This window comes from Paralichthys olivaceus, chromosome 21 (genome assembly GCF_024713975.1).
Source record: "Paralichthys olivaceus isolate ysfri-2021 chromosome 21, ASM2471397v2, whole genome shotgun sequence".
In the NCBI taxonomy this organism is placed as follows: Eukaryota; Metazoa; Chordata; class Actinopteri; order Pleuronectiformes; family Paralichthyidae; genus Paralichthys; species Paralichthys olivaceus.
The window spans coordinates 7475686-7501960 of record NC_091113.1 but is presented as its reverse complement, the minus strand read 5'-3'; the positions used below and the strand labels follow the sequence as shown (position 1 = coordinate 7501960).

General features: G+C 40.9%; 4 protein-coding genes across 6 annotated transcripts in view; 2 read left to right on the top strand and 2 right to left on the bottom strand.

Moving 5' to 3' along the window:
* Positions 1-2454, top strand: part of LOC109626617 (A disintegrin and metalloproteinase with thrombospondin motifs 3) — a 38441-nt gene extending 35987 nt beyond the window's left edge. For both annotated transcript variants that reach the window (XM_069517132.1, XM_020082709.2), the window contains exon 22: positions 237-2454. In XM_069517132.1, the coding sequence (XP_069373233.1) occupies positions 237-796 (560 nt within the window). In that variant the 3' untranslated portion in view covers positions 797-2454. The remainder of the gene's footprint in view (positions 1-236) is intronic.
* Positions 2455-3193: 739 nt separating this feature from the next.
* On the bottom strand, positions 3194-7259 carry star2 (steroidogenic acute regulatory protein 2). The gene is made up of 7 exons (XM_020082971.2): positions 7107-7259; positions 6900-7007; positions 6413-6540; positions 6146-6304; positions 5676-5860; positions 4957-5050; positions 3194-3653 (listed from the first exon to the last, which is right to left on the bottom strand). The coding sequence occupies exons 1-7, from the start codon at positions 7168-7170 to the stop codon at positions 3549-3551; spliced, it is 843 nt and encodes a 280-aa protein (XP_019938530.1). The 5' UTR covers positions 7171-7259; the 3' UTR covers positions 3194-3548.
* Positions 7260-10681: 3422 nt separating this feature from the next.
* Positions 10682-17121, bottom strand: tbata (thymus, brain and testes associated). 2 transcript variants are annotated; one of them, XM_020083032.2, is made up of 10 exons: positions 16663-17119; positions 16339-16407; positions 15868-16089; positions 14533-14703; positions 14353-14441; positions 13600-13749; positions 13202-13283; positions 12221-12377; positions 12097-12137; positions 10682-11300 (listed from the first exon to the last, which is right to left on the bottom strand). In XM_020083032.2, exons 3-10 carry the CDS (start codon positions 16052-16054, stop codon positions 11209-11211), a joined length of 969 nt encoding a protein of 322 aa, XP_019938591.2. In that variant the 5' UTR covers positions 16055-16089; positions 16339-16407; positions 16663-17119; the 3' UTR covers positions 10682-11208. The 2 variants fall into 2 exon arrangements, with proteins under 2 accessions (XP_019938591.2, XP_069373683.1); XM_069517582.1 differs by having other exon boundaries at positions 10682-12137; positions 16663-17121.
* Positions 17122-17913: 792 nt separating this feature from the next.
* Positions 17914-25938, top strand: qrfprb (pyroglutamylated RFamide peptide receptor b). Its single transcript, XM_020083021.2, has 6 exons — positions 17914-20429; positions 21136-21294; positions 22178-22239; positions 22321-22556; positions 23272-23369; positions 23723-25938. Exons 1-6 carry the CDS (start codon positions 20063-20065, stop codon positions 24118-24120), a joined length of 1320 nt encoding a protein of 439 aa, XP_019938580.2. The 5' UTR covers positions 17914-20062; the 3' UTR covers positions 24121-25938.
* The last annotated feature ends 337 nt before the right edge of the window (positions 25939-26275 follow it).

Genomic DNA, 26275 nt, shown 5'->3' with positions numbered 1-26275 from the left:
TCACGTGTATCCAATCATCAAACTCCACTATTCATCCTTTATGTGTTTGAAATGTGAATTGTGTATGATGAGCCCTGTTGAGGAAGAATTACTGATGGGACAGACAAAAAAGATTATCTATCTATCTATCTATCTTATCTTAAAAATCTTACAAACTTTAAAATCTATACAACATGTGTTTTTTTTTCTCTTCAATCCTGCACTTAATAATGTTGTCTATCTCTTGTTATTACTAGATGAGCCATGTCTTGGGGATAAATCGATTTTCTGTCAAATGGAAGTACTGGCCCGTTATTGTTCAATCCCTGGATATAATAAGCTTTGTTGTGAGTCTTGCAACAAGAAAGAAAACCTCGCCACTCATGCCCCTGACATTCAAAATACACCTGTGGTCTCAGTCAAACCTGAGTCCTCCCCTTCTTCTCAACCCTCATCACCCAAGGCTCCTCTACCTGCCACCACCCAGGGCCCACCACAAACCACTAAAGCAATCAGCAGTGGCCCATGGTCCACTGCCCCGCTGCTGACCACCGCCGCTGAATCCTCCACATCCGCAGGTGCTGCTCTGCCCCAGGTCCCCACCAGTGCCCCCTTCCTCGTAGCTGGAAAAGGAGACTCAGACCTGGGGCCTCTTCTACCTCCAGAGCCGCCACGGCCCACAGCAGACTCCAGTCGAGGTGCCTCTAAAGAGCACAGTCCAAACAGCACTTTAGGCCCAGTCACTGCCAAGTCAAGAAGGGACGATTTAGGATCCGAGAGGGACTCCACTCACAGAACCCTGTCGCCTCAGAAATAACAAACAGTGAGAGATGTTGTGAACGTGCCCCTCAGTGAGATGCTCTTATACATCAGCTCAGCCTACGTAGCATCTGATAGACTTGCAGTAAGGCTGCAGATATTTTCTTTTCTTTTTTTTTTCCATGCCAGTGAACTGACCAGTGATGGTTACCTCATCAAATCTCCAGAGCGACCTGTGTCACTCTCTGTGCTTCAAATATGAAATGGGAGAAAAAAAGTTGTCAAAACGAAGGTGCTGTAAACTAAAACGACTACAAGACGTGTTCAAAATGTGATGACTGCATTGCTACATTCATGTTTTTATCTGTGTACAATTGTGTAAGCCTGTTTTTCTGAAGTGCATTAGAACTACTATTGAACTGGTATTGTGAACATGACGAGTGCTCAAAGGTTGTCAGGTTGCAGGCATACAGGTGCAACCTGGGGGTCCTGAGTGTGCCAAAAGAATATTTATAGACCACTTGAAAATCTATTCATACTTTTTAATATTCACTTATTTCATAAAGATTTGAATTATGCATTGAAATCCTGTTCTAGATTTAAAAAATGTTGTTTCTGTCTTTTAAAAATATTAATTAATGAAGTGGAAATGAAAATTAAATTGCAAGGTGCATTTTATAACCTTTTAATATATATGTTGTGTTTAGATTCACAGCCTAACAGCCTGATAAACAAAAAGCTAAATAAAGCAGTTTTTCCTTATTTTATCACAATTTATTTTAGACCAAACAAGTTATTATTATATTATTCACATTAAACAACAACAACAACACTCACAGTGATCCTCTCTACATGTTTAGTTGTCATGATGCTGCCAGTGAAGGGATTAACCCATGTTTGGTGTTTCATATTTTTTTTAGCTGTTTCTCCCTCCGCTTCCAGTTGTAATGCTAAGCTAGCCGCCTGCTAACATTAGGCTCACATTTTGCAGATGAGTGATGTCAATCTTTTCATCTTACTCTGATGAAAGTGAGCAAATTACTCAAATGTTACACAAAAATAATGTGCAAAAACTTCTTTAGCCAAATTTTCATGAACAAATTGTACAGAAAACATTATAAAAACATTTAAACATTTCTTAATGGTAACTTAAGCACTATATCGTAGCTTTTTTGATTTGTCCGTTTAAAAAAAATTAATAATAACACAATACTAAGTCTATAATTATTTCCTCGGCACACTCTAGGTTTCATAGTCATCACTCCAGGCAGAGGGCTTCATGTCCCCGGTGCTCTTTTATTTTCAATGTCCGCATACAATGTTGTGGTGATAAAGCAGCGAGGATCATCCCCGCTGCAGCATGCCCTCACTTTGAAGTCAGTCGCTTCAACGCTTTAAGAACATAAAGATTTCAGAAAACAATAAATCATGATGTTTTTTTTTTGTAACTGATATATTTTTCAGATAATAATGTATATAGTGTAAATTTCAAGTCATGAAAAGTTGTGTTTTGCAATTGGAAAATACAGGTGATGCTGTAAGTCTGCAGACTGTGATCGGTCATCGTGTTACACCATTTCTGCATTGCAGTCCGTGACATCATTATGTTTATTGTATAGTTCTTGTATATACATACGTGAATGAAAGCTTTAAATGTTAATATTTATTGAATTTTTAAAGTGGTATGGAGAACAAAGTAAAAGACATTTGAAAGAATTAAGATTGTTGTTATTTCACTGTCCTCAATTACTGTTGTTACTTCTTGCTTGGCTGTGGTGGAAACGTATGACTATGTGCAGGGGCGTTGATAGGCAAAGCAAGGAATGTTATGGGGCCCCATGAGAATAGCTGACTACATCCACAGCAATGAGCTTCTTTTTTTTTTTTTAGAAACCCCATAATTTGATCAGCAATTAACAGGGAACTACAATGACACCATATTCTAAAAGCCCATGACCTAACATAACAAGCTTTCTACCAAAGTCGGAAACGATAACATCTTATTGCATTTGTGTGTCTGAGATAGTGGTTTTATATTGTGCCTCTATAATATTGAATCCCTCGATGACCACTCAAAGCAATTTACAGTAGAGTTTTGCCATTGCAGCACTTTATCCCACATCAATCATGCAGGATTTTGGACTTGAGTACCTTTGGCATGCACTATGGAACCCCCAACCCTCTGCAGCCCCCCTGTTAGGGGTTTGCACTTAGTATGCACCTTGGAAATTATGGAATGGATTGGTTTTGTATCATATTTTCATTTATCCCTTTTTTTTTCTAGGGGGCGGGAGCAAGTTATTACAGACCTCAGATCTTCTATTCCCAGGTTAAGCCAGTTTTAATCGAGTCCTCTATTTACTGTATTGAATGCAGAAGAGGCGTCTGTTATGAAGTGTAGTTTATAATTTTTCCTGTACAATGATGAAAGTGTGAAAATAAATCTGGAAGCTGAAACAATTAAATCACTTTATTGATTTTATCCATTCATACGCAGAGTGCAGCTACGCGTGTTATTGACGGAGTGTTGACTCCACAATGTTAATGAGGTCTGAGTGGCACACTTGTTATTATTTCCTATTAGAAGCCAGTTTTTTTAGTGCCAGGCTGGCCCTGGCTGCTGATGTCCTCCAGCTCTGCTCTGCACAGCGTTAAGGGCAGAGCTTCTCCTGCAGGCAGCTCCTCTGCTCTCGCTGAAAGGGCGTCCTTCTGCCAAACAGCTAGGCTGATACTGTGCCTCCATCTCTCAGTCTTCCCCTGTGAATGATGACAGGGTGCTGTCACTGCTGACAAGTGGGTGTTACTCTCAGTCAGCCCAGGGTGGCACTCGCTGTGAGTCGTCTGCGGAGGTGTCTGGTGAAATCCAGCTGTGCGCGAGGCAAAGCCTGATTGACAATGGACTTTGGCAGCCAGCCCTGAAAAAAAAGGTAGCTCTGGTAAACCCTCACATCACAACAGCAAAGTAGTTTAATTATCAGGTCCTGATATTCTTTATTGTCATTATAAATAATGACAATATAAATAATAAATAATGACAATAAAGAAATAATATAAATTAAATTCCCATTCAGGGACTAAACTGGACAATGTTGATGATAATGAGCAAACTGACTCCTTAACTCGAACCCAACAACTCTTGTTTATAACTCAAGGATATGTTGTCAATTTAAAAGGTTCAGTAATTATCTTCCAGTGTAGCAGTGGTGACTGGAAAACAGAGACGGAGAAAAGTAAATGAAAAAAAGGACATACTCAAAATGTCAGCATTAGCACTTAAAGTAGTGCGTCATTCCATACTTAATACACATCCATTTTATATATCCTGTGTATTCTGTATCATGTTTACATATTATGCATAATTTCTATGCATCGTGTCAAATGAGGAGCTAAATCAAGTCATTTCCTGTCAGTGATGTGAATGGATCACACACCAGCTGCACAAACACAGCAGTCTCTTTATGTATTAATCATTTCATCACTGAATGTGCTTATTTGTGCCTCCAGCCTCCTCAGCTCTGCTTCCTTATCTCAGTCATCTGGATACTTGTGCGTTGTGGAGGGGAGGGGGCTGGGAGAGAACCTTCACCTGCACTGGAGGATCAATCAGCGCAGGTGAGAGCTGTTAGCTGATTGATCCTCAGGTTTAAAAGGCAGCGGCTGAGCTGCGTCAGAGAGACTCAGAACTGAGACACTGACAGAGACACTGAGCTGGACCTCTTTAAAGTTTAGTCTAATTTATGTTTGCTGATGTGTGTGTGTGTGTGTGTGAGAGTAGAATGCAGAAAAGCTACACATTTGTCTCTGGCTGTGTGTGGGAGAGCCCAGTGTCATGGTTGACTGCCACATGCATGTTGATTTTTTCCAGCACAATTGTGTGTTTCATGTCACAGTCATTTGTGTCTGTGAATCCTTGGAGCATGTAAACAAGGTGCTCGATGTTTACTGCAGAACGGATTCAGACAAAAAGTTTCCTAACATGACTGCAGTAATTGTGTTTTGATGCTTGGCTCAGACAAGTTGTTAATTTATTAGAAACAGCAAAAAAAGAGAGAAACACACTACTCATATGATTAAAGCATGGTGTGAGTGGAAATGCTAAGGCAGAATTTGCAGATAAAGGAAACAAATAATTGCTGCAGAAAATGATATTTCCTCCCATTGTGAGTCTGTAGATGTTTTTTTCTATTCACTGTTAAATGTGTGTGTGCATTTATTTACCTTCACGTCCATATTAAGAAGCCACGTGAAGTGACTCTTTCTCGTGTCCCCGTCCAGAGGCTGAATGACGATGCAGGTCGGTCCATCCTCAGCTCTGGAAACACACAAATAAAAATCATTAATTCATCCAAGAGTTAGTTTTTATTATTTTGATTATATGATTGTCCATATCATCCAGAGCATTCTGTATTAATATGACAATTTTATTCTTGTGTGAACAGAATGCACAGTAGGCAAAGTGAATGATATAGTAGACTGTTGCATAAGGGATAAAGCTACAGTGAGCAAGCACCTCTGCTTTTAATATTTTACCAATTTAAAAGCAAGTTCTTACTTTTACTCAGGAAAAAATGTTTTTGCAGAACTTCAGAAATTTACTTTGAAGAGTCCAAGTTCAAACACGGCAGCTATAAAAACATTCTTTTGTTGTCTATTCTGTTCCTCTTTCTTAACATCCTTCAACATCCGCTGACGTCACTCTAATAACACAAGATACGGCTGCAGACGTTTAAGGCCACTGATATTAGCCAGTGCTATTGCAAAGACTGTAATAACAAACTGAAATGCCAAAGTAACTAAAAAGGGCATTTATCACGGTCGAGTATATTCTGTTCTGTATTAGAGGAAGTTGAATGGAGCTGTTGAATACATTTGAGCACAGTATGATTAATGTCGGGTTGAGAAAGAGTTGTTAGCGGGTGTGTAAATGATCCCCGTACCTCACAAAGCCCGCCTGAGGTGGGATCGCCTCCAGCTGAATCGCTGCTCCTCCAAGATAAACACAGGACTTTTGTTTGCAGCTATGTCTGACACTCAGGAAATCCCTTTGGCCAATTAGATTTCCTGCCGTCTCGGCCGAAACCTCATGAGTGACGATCGTTTCGGGCCCAACGTGCTTCAGAACCTACAGCAAAATATTCAATTTAATTTGCGGCGCAGCACTTGAACTGCTGGACTGGGATATATGTAATGACAGGCCGAGCAACGTGAGAACACGTTTCTCACTGCTTAAATATGATCTCAACAAATCATGACTTTAAACAGAAAAGTGCAGAAGAAGAAGACAACTGAGCATATTTTTAACCAAACTCTCTCTAAACGCTGGGCTTCTTTAAGAGTACTTGTATGTGGTATTTCAATTTTCTAAATATATAATTATTTGTGACCTGTTGAAAGATGAGTGGCTCACTTTGATATGCTGTATGCTCGGGTTCCACTGGTGCATCTCCTCCACTCTGGTGAACAGGAGGTCATAGAGTTCGTCCACACCAGCCTCCAGCACTGCCTCCAGCCTGAAGACCTTCCTGGCCCCTGGCATTACTTTGCTGCAGATCACATCCCCGTTGCTCTAGACAGATCAACACACAGGTCATAGGGACATAAAAGGTGCAATTGTAATAAAATTGACACTTTGGTCCAGAGCAGCTGAAGACACGTCTTTGAGATCAGACATTACCTCTCTGATCTCCACTTTCCACCCGTCTTTGTCCTCCAACATACAGAGAGCCTTCCTCATTGCTCCTCGGCCTTGTTGCACATAGAACAGCTGATCGTCTTTTGCTGGCGCATCTTCTCTCTTGGACTCTGCGAAATGTACTGCAGTTAAAGCCTCTTTCCAAGAGCCACACACAGAATGATATACAAACGTGCTGCGCTGCCCAACTCATGTTATTTCTTTCACTCTCCAAAATCCTCACTAATACACACCCTCCCAATTTGGCAGTCTGTTTGAGCTGCAAACTTTTCCCATATCTCCCTTTGCTTGCCCCCCCTCTACTGCTGCATCCACCTGTAGGCTCCAACAGGGGAGTTATAAATAGTTGTTCATCACTCCAAGCATATTTACATAATCATATCTGGGGGAGGTGATGAAGTCGGAGCCTAGAAGCCTAAACGCTACGTCCAGCAACAATAAACATGTCTAACATGAGTTGTATATTTACCATTATAATTTAAACCAGCATGTGTTCTCATGCGTGGTTGCATTTGTCCCCACCGCTGCAGGTGTGCGATCTCCTGGCCTATCACTGCCATCGCTGTGCGTTGAAGTCCTGCAAGATTGAGAAGAGATTCATAGGGGTTTAAAAAAAAAAAGGAGGAGTAACGGTGCTGCCTTTGCATTGGAATTCCTGTAAGATAACAGTGTTTACCTGCTGTACTCCTCAGGTGTGGGTAGGAGATTCCACAGCAGAGCTTCACGACAGCAGGCAGCATGCTGGCTGTCTCCGGCAGTGACAGCAAAGTAAGAGAGCGACTGTGAACTTTATAGGGCCCGTGAAGGACGCTCCATAGAGATAAGGGCCAGAGAAGAAGATAGGAAGGGTTCTGAATTCTGTTTTGAAGGACGCACAAGAGATTTGGTAACTAAAGCACAACACTGGATGCAAAGACACGGGGGAACTCAGGAGGGTGCAAGGTTTGTGTGAGTGCTAGACTAGACTTTGCAATTTCAAGAGACTTTCAAATCAAACTGTTATTTCGGACATATAATGACAGAAACAACATGGAGCTGGTTGTACAAAGTGAAACCAACATGACTGGACCATCTGTCCTCATTATACTTCAATGATTAATAATATTCTAGCTTCCATGCAGAGAGATACTTGAGATGAGAGTAATTAATAATTTCAGTGCGCACTGTAAGAAATATATGAGATGTGTTCGCAGAAGAACGAATAATCTAAATAAGTAAAGAGAGAACTAAACAAGCTCAGTTCACTGCAGTGGCATCTCATACTTTATTGAGAAAAGAAAATGTGTTTTGAATCTTGGATCCTGTAGAACTTGTTGGGGGGATATATATAACACATACTTAGTTCAAACAAACTGCAATGCAGTTTAATAGAAGACTTACAAACCCAAGCCAGATCTTTTCTGGACTGCACCTCGGCAACAATAAACTGAATGATAATATATTATATATCTATCTTTTTTTTTTATTTTGCTCACAAACAAACCAACAAAAGGACCAGGGTGAAAACCTGTGTGTTGGAGTGGTTCTCATGATGTGAAGAGTTATTTTACCTCAAAGGTGAAACAAGAGTGTATTTAACAGCTATATCTCCACTTATGATTGTGCATTCTGTGGTTGCTGCATTATGTCTATATATATATATATATAAGTTCCTTCTGGAGAAATCATAGTAAAATGTATGGAATTCCAGTTGTCTATGATAAGAGAAAGTAAAGGCTAAGCACAAGACCGATGGCATCACGGTGGTAAGTAGGGTTAAATCAATATGAATAATTCATGAAAGAGCTTGGCTCACCAATCATGTGCACAGCTTCGGCTTTCCACAAAACCTCCAGAGAAAAATGTACCTCCTTCACAGAGGAAATGCCTAAAATAACCAGGATGTAAAATACAGTTCATTAAAGAAATCTCGCTTGTACAGTTAATTATGTATAATCATCATCATAACACCCTCTGACCTTCTAAACGATATTGAGGTTTTACATGATGGAGAAACTGCTCTCCAGTTGATTGGCTCTGCTCTGCGATTCCCATGAGCAAAGGTTATCTGCACATTATATGCCAGATATCAAAAAGGCTGTAGAATCCTGAAGGACATACAGGCAGCATAGGTCGCTGTATGTGTCTGCAGGTTTGACACAGGGAAAATAAGAAGGTGGTCATGGGGGGATGGGATGTTAAGCCTCTGACCCTGCATATCATTTGAATTCCCAGGATTCAATATCCTCGTCTTCCCTCCCTCACTCATTAGGTGAAGATGTTACGCACGGGTCTGTGTGGATTTCGATCCCAGAAACCCACCGCTGAACCTAACTCCCTCTGCAGGATGTTGAAGCCCCTCTGCAGCCTGACTTTAAAAACGTTTCTACTTTTAAGTGTAATGTTTCATTTTGGAAACGCTCCATCCTTCTCTCCTCTTATAAGGGTTAAATTAGTGTGTGTGTGTAATATCTGTAAAATACTCGGAGGGCCCAGTGCCTCCCTCTCCCCTAAATGCTGCCTTGCAGGAACGTCTCACTGATAGAGCCCTTAGGAAACAGCTGCCTCTTATCACCCGGAGCCAACAGGTGTCCTTGTGGGAAGGATTCATGACGTGAATGCTGAACTTCACCTGGAGCAGGCCAGCTGACCTCTGAATATCAGGGAGGTGCCTGTGGCCTCTGAAACAGCAAGGATGCACAATAAAGAGGCTTATTCCATGATTCATTATAAATTGCGTACTGAGCAAAACTCCGGCTTTGCGTGGCACCAAAAGCAAAATGCATTTATCAATACGGTGCTGGTCAAGCGCAACTGTGGCTCGAGAGATTCGGCAAAGGCAAATTGACCAAATGAAATGTGTGGCATGAAAAGAAAACCTTCTCAATGTGACAACAACATATAATCTGCCGCACACATGTCAAAAGGAGCCCTTTTTTTAATTCATGTTTTTGTCTCTGTATTGACGTGGGCATGGCTCTGTTGACAAATATTATATCAGGTATTGGCATGTGTGTTTGCTCATATTGCATTTGTCACATCACTGTCATTCTAACCTGATGAAACCCACCTGCACACTCCATATGAGGCAGATTAGTGAACCACCTCAGGGCTGAGAACTACAGAGACCAAACATGGGAACTTACCATGGCACTGATGTGGAGCGCGAACTAGACTAAACAGTCTCCGTAAATTCAATCAAGCTGCTCCAACTTTGAACACTCCCCTAAATATGCCTGATCTTTTTCATCAAAATCCATGAATTATACCCTGTGAAAATATAGAAAAACACAAGGTCAAAAAGAGTGGGGAAAAGAATCCTTTATTCTCTGACACGTATCACATCCTTTCGGGAAGTTTGGTGATAATTCGTCGAGTAGATTTTGTGTTATCTTGCTCGCAAACAAACCAACAAAAAAATAAACGCAGAGGGGTGAAAACCTCCGGTGGAGTGGTTCTCGTGATGTGAAGTTGTTGTGGTTCAACCCCCCCATGTTCATTCTTTAAATATTCATCAGTTTACATCACTCTAAAGCTGAAAGTCATTTGCACTTTAAGCTCAAACAATCTGAACAGCTCTCTCTATGATTTGTTGTGTTTGTGTGAGTCTGTAACTTGAAGTTCAAAGTTTTTTTTCTCATCACAGTCGGCAAAGTGTTTGCTCATTGTAGAAACAGTTCTCTATAATTATGTAAGGTCTCGACCTCACTGTGTGAAGTGCCCTCAGATAATGGATGTTGTGTTTTCGGAGCGACTCAAAATACAGTTGAATTGAACTATTTTTTGTTTCCTTTTACTTTCCCAACAGCAAGTTGCCTTCGGAAGTTGTGTTGCATTGTATTATGTTATTGTATTATGTTATGTTGTATTGTGTTGTATTGCATTACGTTGTGTTTTATTATAATGTGTTGTATTGTATGGTGTTGTATTGTGTTGTAAGGTACTGTATTGTGTTGTATTATGTTGAGTTGTATCGTATGGTGTTGTGTTGTATTCACACACGATGGCTTTTCTTACACTGCTGTTGCAGTTGAGACATTTTTTTTTATCTCCTCAGTTTCCCACTGTGGAAACCTTCACTTCTCCTATACAACACTTCCTATACAACACTTCCTATACAACACTTCCTATATGGTGCTTTAGGTAACGTGTATTCAGTAAGAGGCACTCAGGGCCAAGCTGCCCAGTTGCTATGGCTAACCTATCAGCCCCATTAGCGTTCAAACTGCATTTTGTGTGTGTGTGTGTGTGTGTGTGTGTGTCAGGTTAGGCATAAAATTCTTTGATGCAACGTTCAAATCTCGCCCATTAAGTGGGATTGTTTAAACACTTTCTTTTTCCTTTGACTGATGTTTGTGCTCATTTTTCCAGTAAGTTTATTTTAAGTAGTTATTTGATGCTTTAAAACGATGTGAAACGTCATGATTGACAGCTAAGACTGACTCAGGAGTGGTCGATCAGTGGGACCCTGATCACTATTAAATAGACTCTGGCTTTAAATGTGCAAAATGTCAATGTTTGTATCCAGGATATTTTGGCTTCATTTCTAGATAGTGGGAGGAAGAGGAGAAGCTGCGTCCATCTTTATATACTGTATATAACGCACTTTTCCCCTGTTTATGGCATTTTTAGTTTATTATGTTATTAAGTGCATAAAATATGTTTCAAAGTTTTTATTTCTCCTTAAACTGAAGATTACATTTCTTAAACTAATCTTGCTGCTTGTCTCAATTTCAAAACATCAGCTGGTATACAACCAAGGAAACAATGATGGAGTTGCGATGAAAAGCGGGTGACAACTAATCACTCTCTGTGCGCTGAAGTGGACGATCTTGAAGATGAGTCTGAGCTCCTGCGTGGACTTCAAGCACCTCTGCACCTCCGATCCTCACTAAAAAACAAAACCCTCAAGTCATACACACACAATGACAGTAACATGGTCAATTCTGAACATTTGCAGAGAAGATAATCATTCTCATACTTAATGGTTTTCCACCACATCCTATTTTTGCAATACAATAAAGAAAACTGCTGTACAAGGACACTTTAAAACATCACTACTTTAGTAGCGGTGTCATTGTGAAATTGTTAATTACACTTGATAACGGTTTTTCCTTCATGGATGAAAAGATGATCTCCTAACTTTCAGCCTTTGTCAATTAAAGCTATGGAACACTTAATTGCACAATCTGTTGGTGAGGGACAAGATTTTGGGGCCTGATGCTTCTTCTGGTTTCCATTAGGAGTTTGACCTATCAGATTTGAGCAGGATGTGGTTGTCCAGGTGGAGGGCAAAAGCAATAGTAATAGAATTTAGGCAAAATGCTATCTGGATCAAAAACCAACAAAAGGTATTGCTGTGTGTGGTGAGTCTTTGCACGGATATCCACTGTCTAAACTGAAGGACTCAAAATAAAATGATAAAAGAAAACTAATTAGACATAGTTGAATGCACTTATTGTAAGTCGCTTTAGATAAAAGCATCAGCTAAATGAAATGTAAAATATCAGCTGTGGCTCCCAGAGGCGTCACACGATCTCCGATATTGTAGACCACAGGGAAACCAGCTCGCTAATTATTTATAAAAGAAAAATCAAACCTCATATTTTCTCTTGAGCCTTTAAATACCTCTGCTGATATAGGCTCACGGACAGAGCATTGAGGAAAGCAGAATGATATTTCTTTACCTGGATTATCCTCACTAAAGGTTCGATTCGTTCTAGGTGAGCTGTGGAGGCAAAAAGAAATTCTTAGACACACCAACCTTGAAAAACACAAGTAGGATATAAAAAAGTGAGAGATCACCCTGACCAGGTTTTTTGCGGTTTTCTCCATGGCTGCTCAAACTTTCCATCATGTACAGATGGTGATGCACCAGGAGGAAAAGCCTGGAGGCTCAGCTGGTGATGGCCTGAGTGGTCAAAGCCGTCCAGAGCTTGTTTGATCATCCCCATCACCAGGTCTTTCTCTGAGGGTGCACATCACACATCACACATCACATGGCACCAGAGGAGTTCAACGATTCCTATCATTCATTCACCACTGAAAAAGCAGGAACTGAAACAGAATTAACAACTGAGACTGATAATTAATAATTTTACGCCAGCAGAATTTAAATGTATTTAAAAATGTATTTCAACAATGTCATTATTTCTGAAGTCAATTGCACGTTAACATCCTTTAATCCACTTTCGCACAAAAGTTATAACTGCAGAACTTTCTTGAAAATCATCATAATTTTAAGTTTTCTTTGTTAGCATTAGATCCATGTGTACAAATTATGGAAAGTCTGTATAGTTTCACTGCTAATTCACCAAAAATGTAATTGGACATATAACACAAACACAAGCTATCAGCAAACTGACTCCATGGCAACATCGTAATGCATTTATAATGGTTGAATGATTATCTACTAAATTAAAGTAAGACAAAGAGAAATAATATTGAAAGCCAAATATTATAATATTTGTTGCACTATATATATATATATGTTTATTTATTAGAAGCTCAGAAAGCACCAATAAGTTAATGTAGGCAGGGAGTGCATTTTGGGAAATATAGTTGGCTAAATTTGAAGCTTTAACATATGGACAAAATCTCTGCATTAAAAACAGCAATATTCAATACAACTTTCTAAAAATACTGTTTCTTTCAAATTGATTGTGTTGTTTGAGGTGAGAACTGATCAGTTTATCATAAGCTGCCAGTTTTATGCCGAAATGAATGCTGTTAAATGTAAAATGTTTACACGCTGACAACATCTTTCTCCTTTGGTGAAATAAAGTGTTTTACCTCTTTGTCCTGAGAGCAGAAGCCACTGCTGAACTGCGGACAGAGAGTCTGTTTGCAGGATCTGACAAAGTAGCTCCAACACCTGACAAGAGAGCAGACGACAGGAAGTTACAGACCATGTGAATTTATATTATATTCACGTTATCAATCAACTTCAAGATGCCTGGTGACAGTAAAGCTGGTGGGTATTTTTCAACAATAATGGGAATGCAGTGTAGCCTTGGGCAAAAGCCTGAGTGCTCTGCAGAATTTCTGTCACGTAGGAAATCTCCTATTGATCTGCCTCTAATCCTCCCTCTCTATTTGGAAATATTACATGGCTGTGCCTCATTTTAATCTCAAACGACACTGTGAGAAAGACGGTGGAGGAGCTCAAGAGCAGTGGAGGAGAATTTCACCATGATTTCTTGATCATGGAAGGGCTGAGGATAAAGCAGGCGCTGGGAATGAGATCTGCGCTGGTAAGACTTTGTGGGTGGAGGGATGATTCTCCCAGTTTCAGCCGAATATTGGGTCGTCCGACGGACAAATTCTTCTTCTGGTTGCTCCTAGAATGAATTGACAAAATCATGATCTTACACAATATATACAACCCTCATATATACAGTATTTCAATAATAAACTTCAATTTATACTTGAATAATGATGACAATAAGAAATACCTGAAATAACAGAAACCATCATTGAGGAAATAAATTTAACTTGTACTTTGTCTATTTAGTTTGGTTCGTGTCCCATCCACTATCATGGAGCAGAAAGGGTTTGTGACCTATATTGCAGCCAGCCACCGGGAGGCGATGCAGATGATTTGGCAGTTTGGGGCAGCCATCATGTCGTCCATCTTTAAATACAGTCTATGGCTGATTCTTGGAAGGAAAGTTTACCCCATTATTCTCAATTCCTTAAATTCATATACGTATCTCAAGGAGGCACTGAAAGGATCACAAGTAAATTGGACCTGAATCTGTGCCTCACAATCAGATCTTAATCCTGATGATGGCTCTACTCAATTCCAATTAGAACCTAAAACCTTTCACTGGTCGACCTTGTTGTGGGTTCATATGCAACCTTAAAAGAAGCGCAAACTCTGAGACTTAATCTGAGGCAAAAAACAAACAAACAGATTCCAACAATCAAACCAAAGCACGCACCTGTCTTTTGTCCCTTTGTGCATGAGAAGACAAACTGACTTTTGCAGCGAGCTCTTTGAGTTCATCCCTCCAGGCCTCTGAAAACAAGGCTGTGAATAGAAAGAGAATGTTGCCTCTTCATTCTTAATAAATAATTCTCATAATTTGATAAGAGTTTTGGAGTGGTACATGTAATCACACCTGATTTGTTTTTGTTATTAGCGACTCCATTTAGAGTCTGAGCAAGTGGGAAATCAAAAGACGTGTCGGCCGCTTTCCTGAGGATGTGGCTCTTGAGAAGTGGATGAGGAAATAATGATGAGGTGACAAACCAATCGTCTCTCACTGTGCAGACGGGTCTCCCATTGAGTCCTGCGAACACGAGAGAAGCACATTATTCGCAGTTCACTTACACGAGCTTCAAGAGAGTGACGACAATCAAAGTCATGCCCTGGAGGATCAAGGCCAGAAAAACCCCTGCTGAGACTAAAGCTGATAACTTTATGAGAAAGGGGGGGTGAGACCTACTTTTCTGTAAATAATTCAATTGTGTCTTTCATGTAGCATATTGCTATTCTAGGTGCCAACAGCCGCTCGTGAAATATTTCATATGACTGATCTCAGGCGAGGAGGCTTCCACAGCAATTTCAGAGAAATTACCTTGTTAATGGCTTTATTATTTAGAGCAAATGTTTCTGAGTGAATTTTTGACCCTAACCCCAAAACCAAAAAACATTTCCTGAGCATGTTAATTTAGAAACCGCAATTTTAGCTCTTTTGGTCTGCTGCAGCTGCCAAGAGAAATCGTTGCCTCTTTCTTCACCAGCTATTCGCTAATTGGTCTGTCTGCCATTTGGTGCAGGTTTTATCAATTGACTCTTTCAACAACAGATGAAAATAACGTTGTGGAACAGACTGCAGCTAGATATCAGAGAAGCTTGTTCAGTGAAAGTCTTTATAGGAAAAACTTAAAACATTTCTCTGTACTTTAGCCTTTAACTAGATCTTGTATGCATTTCATCTATGTATAGACTCCATGGGCTTAACCAATGAAAACTAAGTAAATTAATTGATTCTTTACTTTAATTTAGCATCACTATCAGGTCCAATATTTTTGTATTTTGGTAATATTTTGGTTTTACACAATGTTGCACATAATTCATCATTAATGCACGATATAATAGATGTAAATACTCCATCCAATAGTGAAATGATACCAGACTGAAAGTTCACACTTCAGTTCTGGTGTTCCGATAAAATGTAATCTATCTTGATAATGAGATACGTAAATTGGAACCTCATTGAGTCCTCAGGGTGTTTCTGGTTTACTGGGGCCAAATACTCAGGGAAATCAAACTTTATACTGACACCTGCACTGCAACACGACAAATATTTTTTAGGTAATTTAGGGACACATGTGGCAATGATTGATTCAACTATCAAATCATTTTGCTGTAAAATAAAATACATTTCATAAAGTATAAGATTTTTTTCTGCTACAAAGAGAGGATCCCCCTGCTACTGCTCCCTGCTCACCTTGGATATGCCTCACCCTGTGTGGATGAGGGTTGTGCCGTGAGAAGAATGAGTGATGACTCAAAGCACCGAAGCGTGGACTGCTCCTTGTCAGCGTCTTGGTGAATTCAGTGGTGAATGGCACCTGAGTAGACTGACTGCTCTGTCCTGTTGTTCCTCGGGAGTTTGAACTTTGCACGATGGACATATTTCCGAATGGTGGTTGGAGGGTTTTGATTAAATCTAAAGCATTAAGAGAAAAGTCTAAAAATGAATGTACTTCATGAAGTGATGTGTTGGAAATACAGAAGGTTTGATGTACGAGGCTGTTACTGTGACCACTCAAGACACAGACGACTAAAGTTTGAGGAAGCCAACGAGTCCAAGCATTAACTTCACTTCACTTCAAAAACATAATTCTTGTGTTCCACAGGAAATATACACAGAAAAATTCAAAAGTGGAGAAAAAATAACTTTGAGAAACCACTTTACCTCTGAACGCTGCTTCCAGCTGAAATCCTTGGGTGCTTAATGTTCTGTGTTGCCTCCGTTTCTAAGAGACTGTAACCAAACAAAAAAACCTATTGTTATTTTTCACAGCGAGTGAATGGTGTCTCTGAACCGATTAATTTAGGGGAGATTTTCACAGGCATGGTATAATTTCACCAATTCATGGTGTTGAATTAAAAAACTATAGTAATTTGCTGTTGACAAGCTTAAACTGAGGTGGAGTAAGTGATCTTTCCTGCCTTGCTGACGTCTGACAGGCCAGATGATGCACAGTCTCTCTTCATAACCTCCCTGTGAATAACTTACCCTCCACTTTACCCCCACATAAGGGGGTTTGAGGACAAACATGGCACACGAAACTCTGCAGATGCACAGACCCTCATCACAGAATCTGCCTTGGAAGTGTGAGTGCCACAGACTTGCTCCAGATGGCCTCCTCCTGTGCAGAGCTTCATTGTTGTGCCGCTGCTCCCTCTTCATCACCCTCGCTGCAGCATTATACAGAGGCATTGCAAGACCTCATCAGCAGCTGCATTTGTTGGATGTAGGGTCAACATCCTGCCGCCTCAGAGACGTCTAAATTGTGTCCTGATGGTAAAAATCTAGAAAAATGAAACATGGATTTTTGCGGAATTATCGATTTCCTGTCTCTCCTGTGAAGCTCACTGCTGTCCAGAGGGGGTGTGTCTGTGTTTTGGTTGTTGTGGGAAGTTGTGTCGTCACGTGAGTGATACTGCTTCTTGATTCCCTGGCGACACATTCAAACAGATGCTCTGTGGAAGGAAACCAAATACATGGAAAAATGAAGAGGCTTAATAAACACAAAACAATGTAATTTTATCAACAAGACGGAGACTGAATTTCCTGTTTTTTCTTTGATTTTAATTGCATACATTTACCATTACGTGATCTTTTTAAACTTAATTATTCCCCTTTAAATTTAATCTGATTTACTTTATTTGTCTTTTTTATATGATCATTATATATAATAAATGTCCTATAGCTTGGAGGGGTCCAAAGCTACATTTCATTGCATAAGCTTGTTTTTATATAATGTAAGATATAAGATGAGGTATTTCTATGCTTCAAAGCAAATCATAACCATGGAATTATGATATATTTGCAATCTGACTCTATTTATATCAAAACTGATAATTTCTCTTTTAATGACGCAAATAACATGTACACTCAGCTTAGTTGGATTTTAGCCTTCATCACTTAAGTTAATTTACTATGGATACTAGACAAAGATGAGATTTGATCTATTTTGAATTCAGTCTGGGAAGAAATGAGCAGTAGTGCAATAGAAAATGATGGTGAATATGTTTGTTTTCTATTTGGCTATGGTTGTTTGTCCTTGTTAATTAACTTCAGAGGGCGAAATTTTACTTTTACACTTTGAGTGCATTTCAGAGCTTGTCCTTTAATACTTTCACTTGAGTTAAGAGGTTGAACCAGTACTTGTACTTTTCCTTGAGTCATTTTTTAAAGGTCCATGAACAGCCACAATCCAAGGAGTAATTGATCACAGTGAGATATGTACATCACACCCTCAACTTGTGTCCCAAAGGTTTCTATATCTATAATAAAAAAGCGATTGCAAATGTTATTAATTCTGAAGTGGCTTTTAAAACCAGTGGCAAAAGGACAGAGAAGGAGAGGCTCCATCATTACACACTTGTTTTGTTGGCATGACATACATACAGGCTGTGTAATATCAGTCTCCTGGAACATCCTGAGGTGTTACCAGGTTAGATGAGACACTTATATATTGTCTACAGCTTGTTGTGGACGCCCAAACCACCTCTATTGGCTCCATTCCAGGTGAAGGAGCAGCAGCAACATTACGAGCTCCCTCCAGCAGTCAGATGTCTGTCCCTACAAGGCTGAGCCCAGCCACTCTGCGGAGGAAACCCATTTCACGCACTTGCATCCAGAATTTCATTCTTTCAGTCAAGATTTTGAGCATAGACGAGGGTCCGAACATAGATCTCCCGGTCAGTCGAAAGCTTTGCCTTCCAGTTCAGACCCCTCTTCATCACAATGACCTGGTAAAACATCTGCTTTACTGTGGAAATTGATCTGCCCTTCAATCTCCAGCTCTTCTCCAGCCTCCTAACGTTGAGATAATTAAACTCCTTCACACGTATAATTTGAAAGATTTGAGCGAAACACGACTGCCTCTGTGGGCCTGTCCTCTGTTTTATTATATGAATCAAGGTGATAAAAACAACGGAGAACCCTCATGATTGGTGCAGCACATGTATCAATATGAATGATATTTTTTCTGTCAGAAGTGACAGCTGACTTTATTATAGGACCAGGCTTTGAGGTCCCCATGGCCTAAACCTAACCTTTACCTAAACTTGACCATAAAACATGTTATCACATTAAAATTTGCTTTTTGTCTCCATAAGATAGACATGTTCCCATAAAGTGACTGTGTGAGCAGATTTAAAACCCTATCACACGAATAATACCAGGACCACACACACTCACACACCTTCTGTGTACTTGTATCTCAGTGAGGACACTGACATAATGTATTCTTTAGACCCTTCCACAACCTTAATCATCACAGCTAAAAACGGATTAGGGCCAGCTTTGTCTGGCCAGATACCCCCTTGACCCCCTGCAGGACCTCCATCAGCTACAGACTGATTTATCCGAAGCATCTTTTTATGACAATGTGGCGGCTTCCGCAGTGTTCCACACCATTTTCTGCTCGAGGTGTGGATGCACTGAGAGGGACAGGAAAAGACTCAATAAAGTGGTTAGGAGAGCCAGCTAGGTCTTGGCGCTTTTGATTCCACTGAGGAGGTATGTGAGAGGAGGATGCTAACAAGGCTGAATTCAATCATGGACAACACCTCTCATCCCCTGCACTGTAGGCGCTTAGCGGCTCTTTCAGCAGAAGACTGCTCCACAGACAGTGCAAGAAGGAATGCTCCCATAGGTCCTTCATTCCTTTTATTCTATTGTCCATTTTTAATTTCTTATTCTCTTGTCTACATCATTTTGACCTGCCTACTGCTGTAAGGATGTGTGGATCAATACAGTTCTATCAAATTTAATCTAACCTCTGACCTGTACTGTTCCTTCCTGCAGCAGTAAGACATATACAACCAGCTCTGCTCCCTGTACAACTACACACACCCATTACGGACTGAATCTTTAGGTTTCACTCTCTGAACTGTGCAATATTCATTCTGTCTGTGCGATTCAATGGCTCATGTGCAATCGATTCACTGCACATATTCTCACACTACTTCTTTTTTTTTTTAACTGTATAGTTTAGTTTTTATTCCATGTATATGTTTTACACTTCCTTACAGTTAAGTATAATTATTACACTAAAGCATTGCTTATTACTTATTATTACTTACTGATGCCTATCTTAGACTCTTGCTGTTTGCAAAAAAATTCCCCATTGTGGGACTAATAAAGGATTCTTATCTTATAAGGATAGGAGTACAGCACACACACAGACACACACACACACACACACACACTCTCTCACACACACAGCTGCAGCAGTGACAGGCAGCAGGTCTCATGGGTGAAGGAGGCAGCAGCAGCAGCGCATCATCAGGACGCACTGTGTGGGTTGAGGCTGAGGTTGAGGACAGACTCTGAGACGCGGAGGAAGTTGGATCCCGTTCTCTCTCTACGAACAGCTCGCTCTCAGGGGCCGGACACCAGAGAGATGGCAGCTGCCTCCACGGACTCCGGCCAGGGCGCCACCAAGATCACTCCCGAGGTGCTGCAGGAGATGCTGAGCTACTACAACCTGAGCCGCCGGGAGTTCATCAACACCTACAACATCCAGCCGCTCGTCTACATCCCCGAGTTGCCGTACAGCGCCAAGACCACCTTCGTGATCATGTACGCGGTCATCTTCGTGCTGGCGCTGGCGGGGAACACGCTGGTCATCTACATAGTGGTGAAGAAACGTGCGATACACACGGCGACGGACATCTTCATCTGCTCCCTGGCGGTCAGCGACCTGCTCATCACTTTCTTCTGCGTGCCTTTCACCCTGCTGCAGAACATCTCCTCGGAGTGGTTCGGAGGTGAGAACTAAACCTCTAAACTTCCTCGTCTCTCACCTTTTTAAGAGCCCTGATCTGTTTGGGTAAAAAATAAAACAACTGCAACAAATCCAACCTCTGTCCTCCCGTGCGCTCTTGGACACTTTCAGCTCCATGCGCACTGAAGGAACGTAGAAATGTAGCCTGGTTTTTTGCATGATTTGATAAATGCATGGTTTTAATAGGCTGAGACATATTGTCATTTTTTGCATGCACTTGGCTTGCTGTGAAACCCCAATTTCCCTCATTGGGATTAATAAGATTCTTATCTTGATAATAATGTTGCAAAGAAAATAATAAACAAGAAGTCTGTCATCTATTGATAAGCAATGCATAATATTAATTGTGATCTGATCTAGTAGCAGAACAATGAATGAAATCCAGCAGCAGCTAAAGCAGTATCATTTATCCATATTTCTAATATTCATCGTTCACCACACTGTTCCCAGTGTCTACAACACACAAGTGTGGTTGACATTCAGCGTATCACAGCAATAGAAGGCAGGCGAGAAGCATGTGCTGCCATTAAATAGTAATTAGTTCCAGGTGAATCTGGGTGGACTGTCAGCTCTGTGCTTTGTTAGCTGTGACATGTGTCAAACTTCCTCTCCAGTCTTATCTTCAGTATAAATTGGTGTAATGCAGTTTCTCAGAATCTCATTCTTTCCTCTGTTTTCTTTTCCTGCAGGGGTTCTGGTTTGCAAGACAGTTCCTTTTGTACAGACTACAGCCATAGTCACGGGCATCCTCACAATGACCTGCATTGCCATCGAGAGATACCAGGGCATTGTCTTCCCCCTGAAAATGAGGAGGCAGTACTCATCCAAACGAGCATACAAGATGCTAGGTATTCAACATTTGCAAGAGTGGCTAAATATAGAATTATATGTGTTTGTGTATTCAAAGAAGTCTCTGATCTGTGAACAGGTTGCTATGAGTTGGAACAATGATGCAATGGAAAATGTTTGTCCTGGGGCAAAATGGTCACTGTGAGTGGTTGATTACTATATACAAATCTCTCTCACAATCATTCACACAAACAGTGTCATTGGACATGTGTAAACTCAGACTGGGAAAAAGAAACTTGTATGTAGAGCTGGACGGGATGGAAGCACACTCAGTTTGGCTGGATTCAGTTGGCAGTGTGCAGCGATAGAGAATGATAGAGATACAGAGAGGAGCAGTAAATTACTGACAGAGCCGGCAGTTAGATCCCAGTCTTCCCCATCTGCATGCCAAATTGCCCTTCATAGGAAAAATAAGTGCAGCTGATAGATAGTGGTCATCGAGACTAGAAAAGCGCTATATAAATACAAACCTTTTATAAAGGGTTGATCACTATGTCCATAATCACTATTTGCAGTTTCCACTGTATTGGGTTTGCAGTGAAAGTAATCTATAGTGGCTCCATTATGTCCCTGTCTGCTGCTTTATTGCTGTAGAGCAGTAGATCAGGGTTTGAATCCTGGTCAGGGTAAACATCCATTTAATGAGATTTCCCTAATGAAAAATATAAATAGATATAATCATATCGGCAAGAACTGAGAATGCTGAGTTGTTGCATTGAACCAATGCTCCTTCGAACAGAGCAGGGAGATTTAGAGAAATAGCAGAACCCAGGGACTGAAAGCAGAACAGATGTGTGTATGCTGTTTGTGTAAATCAGTCAATATGACCTGTACTGTTTAAACTGTATTTATTTGAATTATATGTCTCTGTCCATCCTGCAGGGCTCGTATGGATTGCTTCAGTGATAGTGGGCTCACCGATGCTGTTTGTGCAGCAGCTAGAGGTGAGTGATATCAACCCAAAACAAAAATCCTCTCAGTAACAGCAGTCATGGACTGACAGCGTTTCTTCTCGCTTCTTCCAGGTGAAGTACGACTTCTTGTACGATCATTACCACGTGTGCTGTCAGGAAAGTTGGCACTCTGTGACTCACAGGCAGACGTACACCACCTTCATCATGGTGGCTCTGTTCCTGATCCCCTTGGCCGCCATGCTGTTCCTCTACACGCGCATTGGGATCGAGCTGTGGATCCGCAACAGGGTGGGCGACTCCTCAGTCCTCAACACCATGAACCACAGAGAGATCAGTAAAATCTCAAGGTGAGTTGGACAGCAGAGATGTCTCCCAGGGCGTTTAGAATGTCTCAAGCGGCTCATATCCAGGTGGCTTGTTTGTGCATTGAACGCAACTGGTAGTGGTCGTGGGTGGGAGGCCACACGTGAATCCGCGGGTGGGCGCAGATAAGAGTAAAAATAAGTTCAGTTCATAGTGAAACTGCAGCGGGTCCGATGACGTCACCTGAGTAGTCGGTGGTCCTTCATATGTGACACTGCTAAAAGAATGTGGACACATGTGGCCCAGAACACACGGATGTGAACTGGCTTCCCACCCACAACCTCTGCTGTTCAATGCAATGCACGACCGAGCCAACATGAATTTTATCTGCACTACCAAGAGATTTTGTGGGTTCAACACACAACTATGACAACTCAAAGGATGCTGTCAGAATAAAAGCCTCACAAAGAGCTTTTGAGTTTGCTTAAATGGTATATTTTATTTAAGCGACTTCATTGCAGCTCTTTTGAAAATTAATTTCAGCAATTATTAAGTTGCTAAATCCAATTATTTAAAAAAGGGCTTTTTCTGTTGAGGACGCTCAGAGGAGAAAATTGTTGTGGGATTTAGAAATGCAGCACATTGTTAAGGGCTGCGCCACATTAGGTAAAACCAGGGGGAAAGTGGCTCCAGACAGAAGAGTGCCATCATGTCTGCATAGGAAAAAAGACTCAGATCTTAATCTCTTGTTTTTACCAGGAAAAAGAAAAGAGCCGTCAAAATGATGATCACCATCGTCCTGTTGTTCACAATTTGCTGGGCGCCATTCCACACAGTCCACATGCTGTTTGAGTACTGTAAGTATTACCAGAGTCCTTATCGATTATACTGCAACACTATGCAACGTTTTTTACTTTTAAATAGCCGCGTTGAAATGAGTCTGATGCTTCGTAGATTTTGAATAGTGAAAAAGATGCTGCTTTCAATCCAACTCTGAACGTCTGCTCTTGCTTGTGTAACTTTAGTGGATGGGTAATATCCACTGTTCAGTTGTGTTTCCGCCGATTGATGAATAGCTTTGTGTGGTTGCAAAGAGCTCTGTCGCTTTGTAAAAGTCACATCGTGTTTTAATGTGAAATTTCTGCCATTGCCTTCAAAAGTCTCATGGGGATCCATCACTATGACCTTCTGTCTGTGTTCAATGATTCAGATGACCTGGAGAAGAAATACGACGGCGTCACAATCAACATGATCATCGCTGTTGTTCAGGCCATCGGGTTCTTCAACAGCTTCAACAATCCAATCGTGTACGCCTTCATGAATGAGAACTTCAAGAAGAGCTGCGTCTCCACCCTCTCCCACTGCGTCAGGAAGCCCAACCAGAAGGGCGGTGCCGTGGTGGCACCTAAACTGAGTGTGCAGTTCATCAAACCCCAAAGCAGAGAGGCATTTATGGAATTGGAGGAAGGCAACAGCTCGAACCAGCACTCCAGGGAGAAAGGCCCCTCGAGTTCACTGCACAGAGACAGCTCCCTGGAACCGATAGGAGAAAAAATCTCCACCATCCAAACTGAGCTGCCTGCAAACAGCTCCTCCCAAATCAAATGAGGAGGACAAGGGTTCGGAAGCTCAAAGTGTTTAGCTGTTGAACTCCACTATCCTCTCTGCTGTCAGTCTCTGGCACATGACAGTCTCACCATTGTCATTCAAACACTCAAAATAATGCACCAGCTTGAAAGCACATCTCTGCAGAGATTGTTCTGTTATTACTCTGGTCAGGAAACACAGGAGCAAAGGAAATGAAGGAATTCTGAGAAGAGGTAGTTTCACTATGAAAGCGGCCCTGGCAGCGATGAGGAGCAGCGGTCACGCTACAATCTCAGAGGTATCTGTGCAAGAAATCATATCTCTTGAGGAGTTTCAAATATCTGCAGGATGCTCAGTCTCTCTCTCTCTCTCAGTGAACATTTAATAATGTGTCCAAGGAAACCCTGTTCATTGTTATTCCAAATCTGCAAAACATTTTTCGCCTCATGGAGCAAACTGTTTGGAAATTATAACAAAGAAGCACAGCCATGGTTTTAGCAGCTAAGGATGGATGAACCTCTAAATGTTAACAACTAAATTTGCATCTGTTCAAATGGTAGACTTTGTTTATCCCTTTTCCACAAACACTCCGAGTGCTTTACACTATGAACCAGGTTCTAAGCACTTCTCTATCACTCATCATCCATCCTGCTCACAAACTGACGGCAAAGCCTGAGGACACATCAACATGCAGAGTGCAGGAGCTGGGGATCGAACCATTAACTGATCCATTAAGGGACAACCTGCTCTGCCCTCTTGACTCAAAGTTGAAGTCAGATATTCAGTATCACAGACATGGACAGGTGGGTCGGTGGTTGAACTACGTGCCAAACCATTACCTATGGTTAGGAGTTCTGGGTAGTGAGTTTGGACGACTACCTCCTTGATAAGCGGAAGACAATGGATGGATGAATGGAATCAGTTCAGGGTCAATCAGTACAAACTTTTATTTCAATGGTGACAAACTTTCTTTGACTATTACCGCTCCTGAGCTGGCCTTTACCTAAAACTCAAATCTGATGATGAATTGCCTTGTACCTTGTGCTTAAGATTCTGTGGGCTGTGATGAATTAATGATTAATTTATGTAACGTGTTATATCAGCAGGTGGCCTCGTGAGTACTGCCCTTGTGCAGTTTTTTTAAATGGTTCATGTTTTAAGCGATTATTCTTCAGCCTTTTCGAGACCAAACTCGACATGAAAAAGCTTGATAGTGGCTGTTATGGCGTTACAATAAAAATTAATTCCTATTTGCACCAAACTAGTGAACCTCATTCATTTATTAACCTGAGGATTTATAATACCAAATATAATTTATAGATCAGAACCTTTAAATGTGGCTTCCAGTGTCACATGTAAACACATACAGAGAGCAAAACCGGTTTTTGACTTCGAATGTGTTCATGGTTCTGTGGAATATTTTTGCATTGGTGTGGAACAATTTTGTGTTGCTGATGTCTTGATGCAGTTTAGTGAATATTATCGTTGATTTCGTCATAACTTTTGTAACATGCTCCTGTAATGTGTCCAGTGCAGATTGCAATGAATGTATAGTATTTTGGCTTCAGCTAAAGAAATCTATTAAAACTAAAATGTTATTTTCAGAACAGGGTTGCATCCAAATGGGGCTTTTTAAAAGTTAGATTTTTCCACTCAATTTTGAATGAGTGATACAAATGATGACTTGCTTTTTCGTTCTCTGACAAATGTTATTTTTCTTTTTTATGTATTTTTTTAGACAGTTAACAGTAACTCTTACTATTGTATGAATTATTCACAGTTTGTGCAAAACTGTTCAACAGATTGTTTTATTGTTTAATAAAAAACATTAAAAATCCATCTGGCTGAAAGTCATTGTTTTTCAAGGAACTTTGGGGCCCAGGTAAAGTAACAAAGTGCATACGTGTATACACATATTTTTTAGCAGAGTGGTGACATTTAAGAGCAAACCTCCACCACCATCCCAGACATCATCCAAGGCCTCTTGAGTAAGTTTCCGTCCGGTGTTGTTTCAGTCTCCTGTACATAGTCGGTCATAGAATTTAAGGGAGTTGTCCCGAAACTGACGGGCTAATGTAATCAGCCGTTCTCTGGGGCCTGACGCAATTGGCTGCTTTGCCAACCTTGTTGTAACGCCCGTGGTCTGGCTGGTACACTGGCTGTACGACATGAGGCA

Bases quoted from the DNA above. Each gene is read 5' to 3' on its own strand.
- tbata (XM_069517582.1), bottom strand. From the start codon at position 16,054: ATGTCCATCGTGCAAAGTTCAAACTCCCGAGGAACAACAGGACAGAGC. The intron at 14,442-14,532 runs GTGTGATTACAT...TTCTATTCACAG, and splicing joins TAATAACAAAAACAAATCAG to CCTTGTTTTCAGAGGCCTGG. The intron at 13,284-13,599 runs GTGAAATTCTCC...CTCTCTTGTCAG, and splicing joins TCCATGATCAAGAAATCATG to GTGTTGGAGCTACTTTGTCA.
- star2 (XM_020082971.2), bottom strand. From the start codon at position 7,170: ATGCTGCCTGCTGTCGTGAAGCTCTGCTGTGGAATCTCCTACCCACAC. The intron at 7,008-7,106 runs GTAAACACTGTT...TCAATCTTGCAG, and splicing joins ACACCTGAGGAGTACAGCAG to GACTTCAACGCACAGCGATG. The intron at 5,051-5,675 runs GTACGGGGATCA...GTGTGTTTCCAG, and splicing joins CCTCAGGCGGGCTTTGTGAG to AGCTGAGGATGGACCGACCT.
- qrfprb (XM_020083021.2), top strand. From the start codon at position 20,063: ATGGCAGCTGCCTCCACGGACTCCGGCCAGGGCGCCACCAAGATCACT. The intron at 20,430-21,135 runs GTGAGAACTAAA...CTTTTCCTGCAG, and splicing joins CTCCTCGGAGTGGTTCGGAG to GGGTTCTGGTTTGCAAGACA. The intron at 22,557-23,271 runs GTGAGTTGGACA...TGTTTTTACCAG, and splicing joins GAGATCAGTAAAATCTCAAG to GAAAAAGAAAAGAGCCGTCA.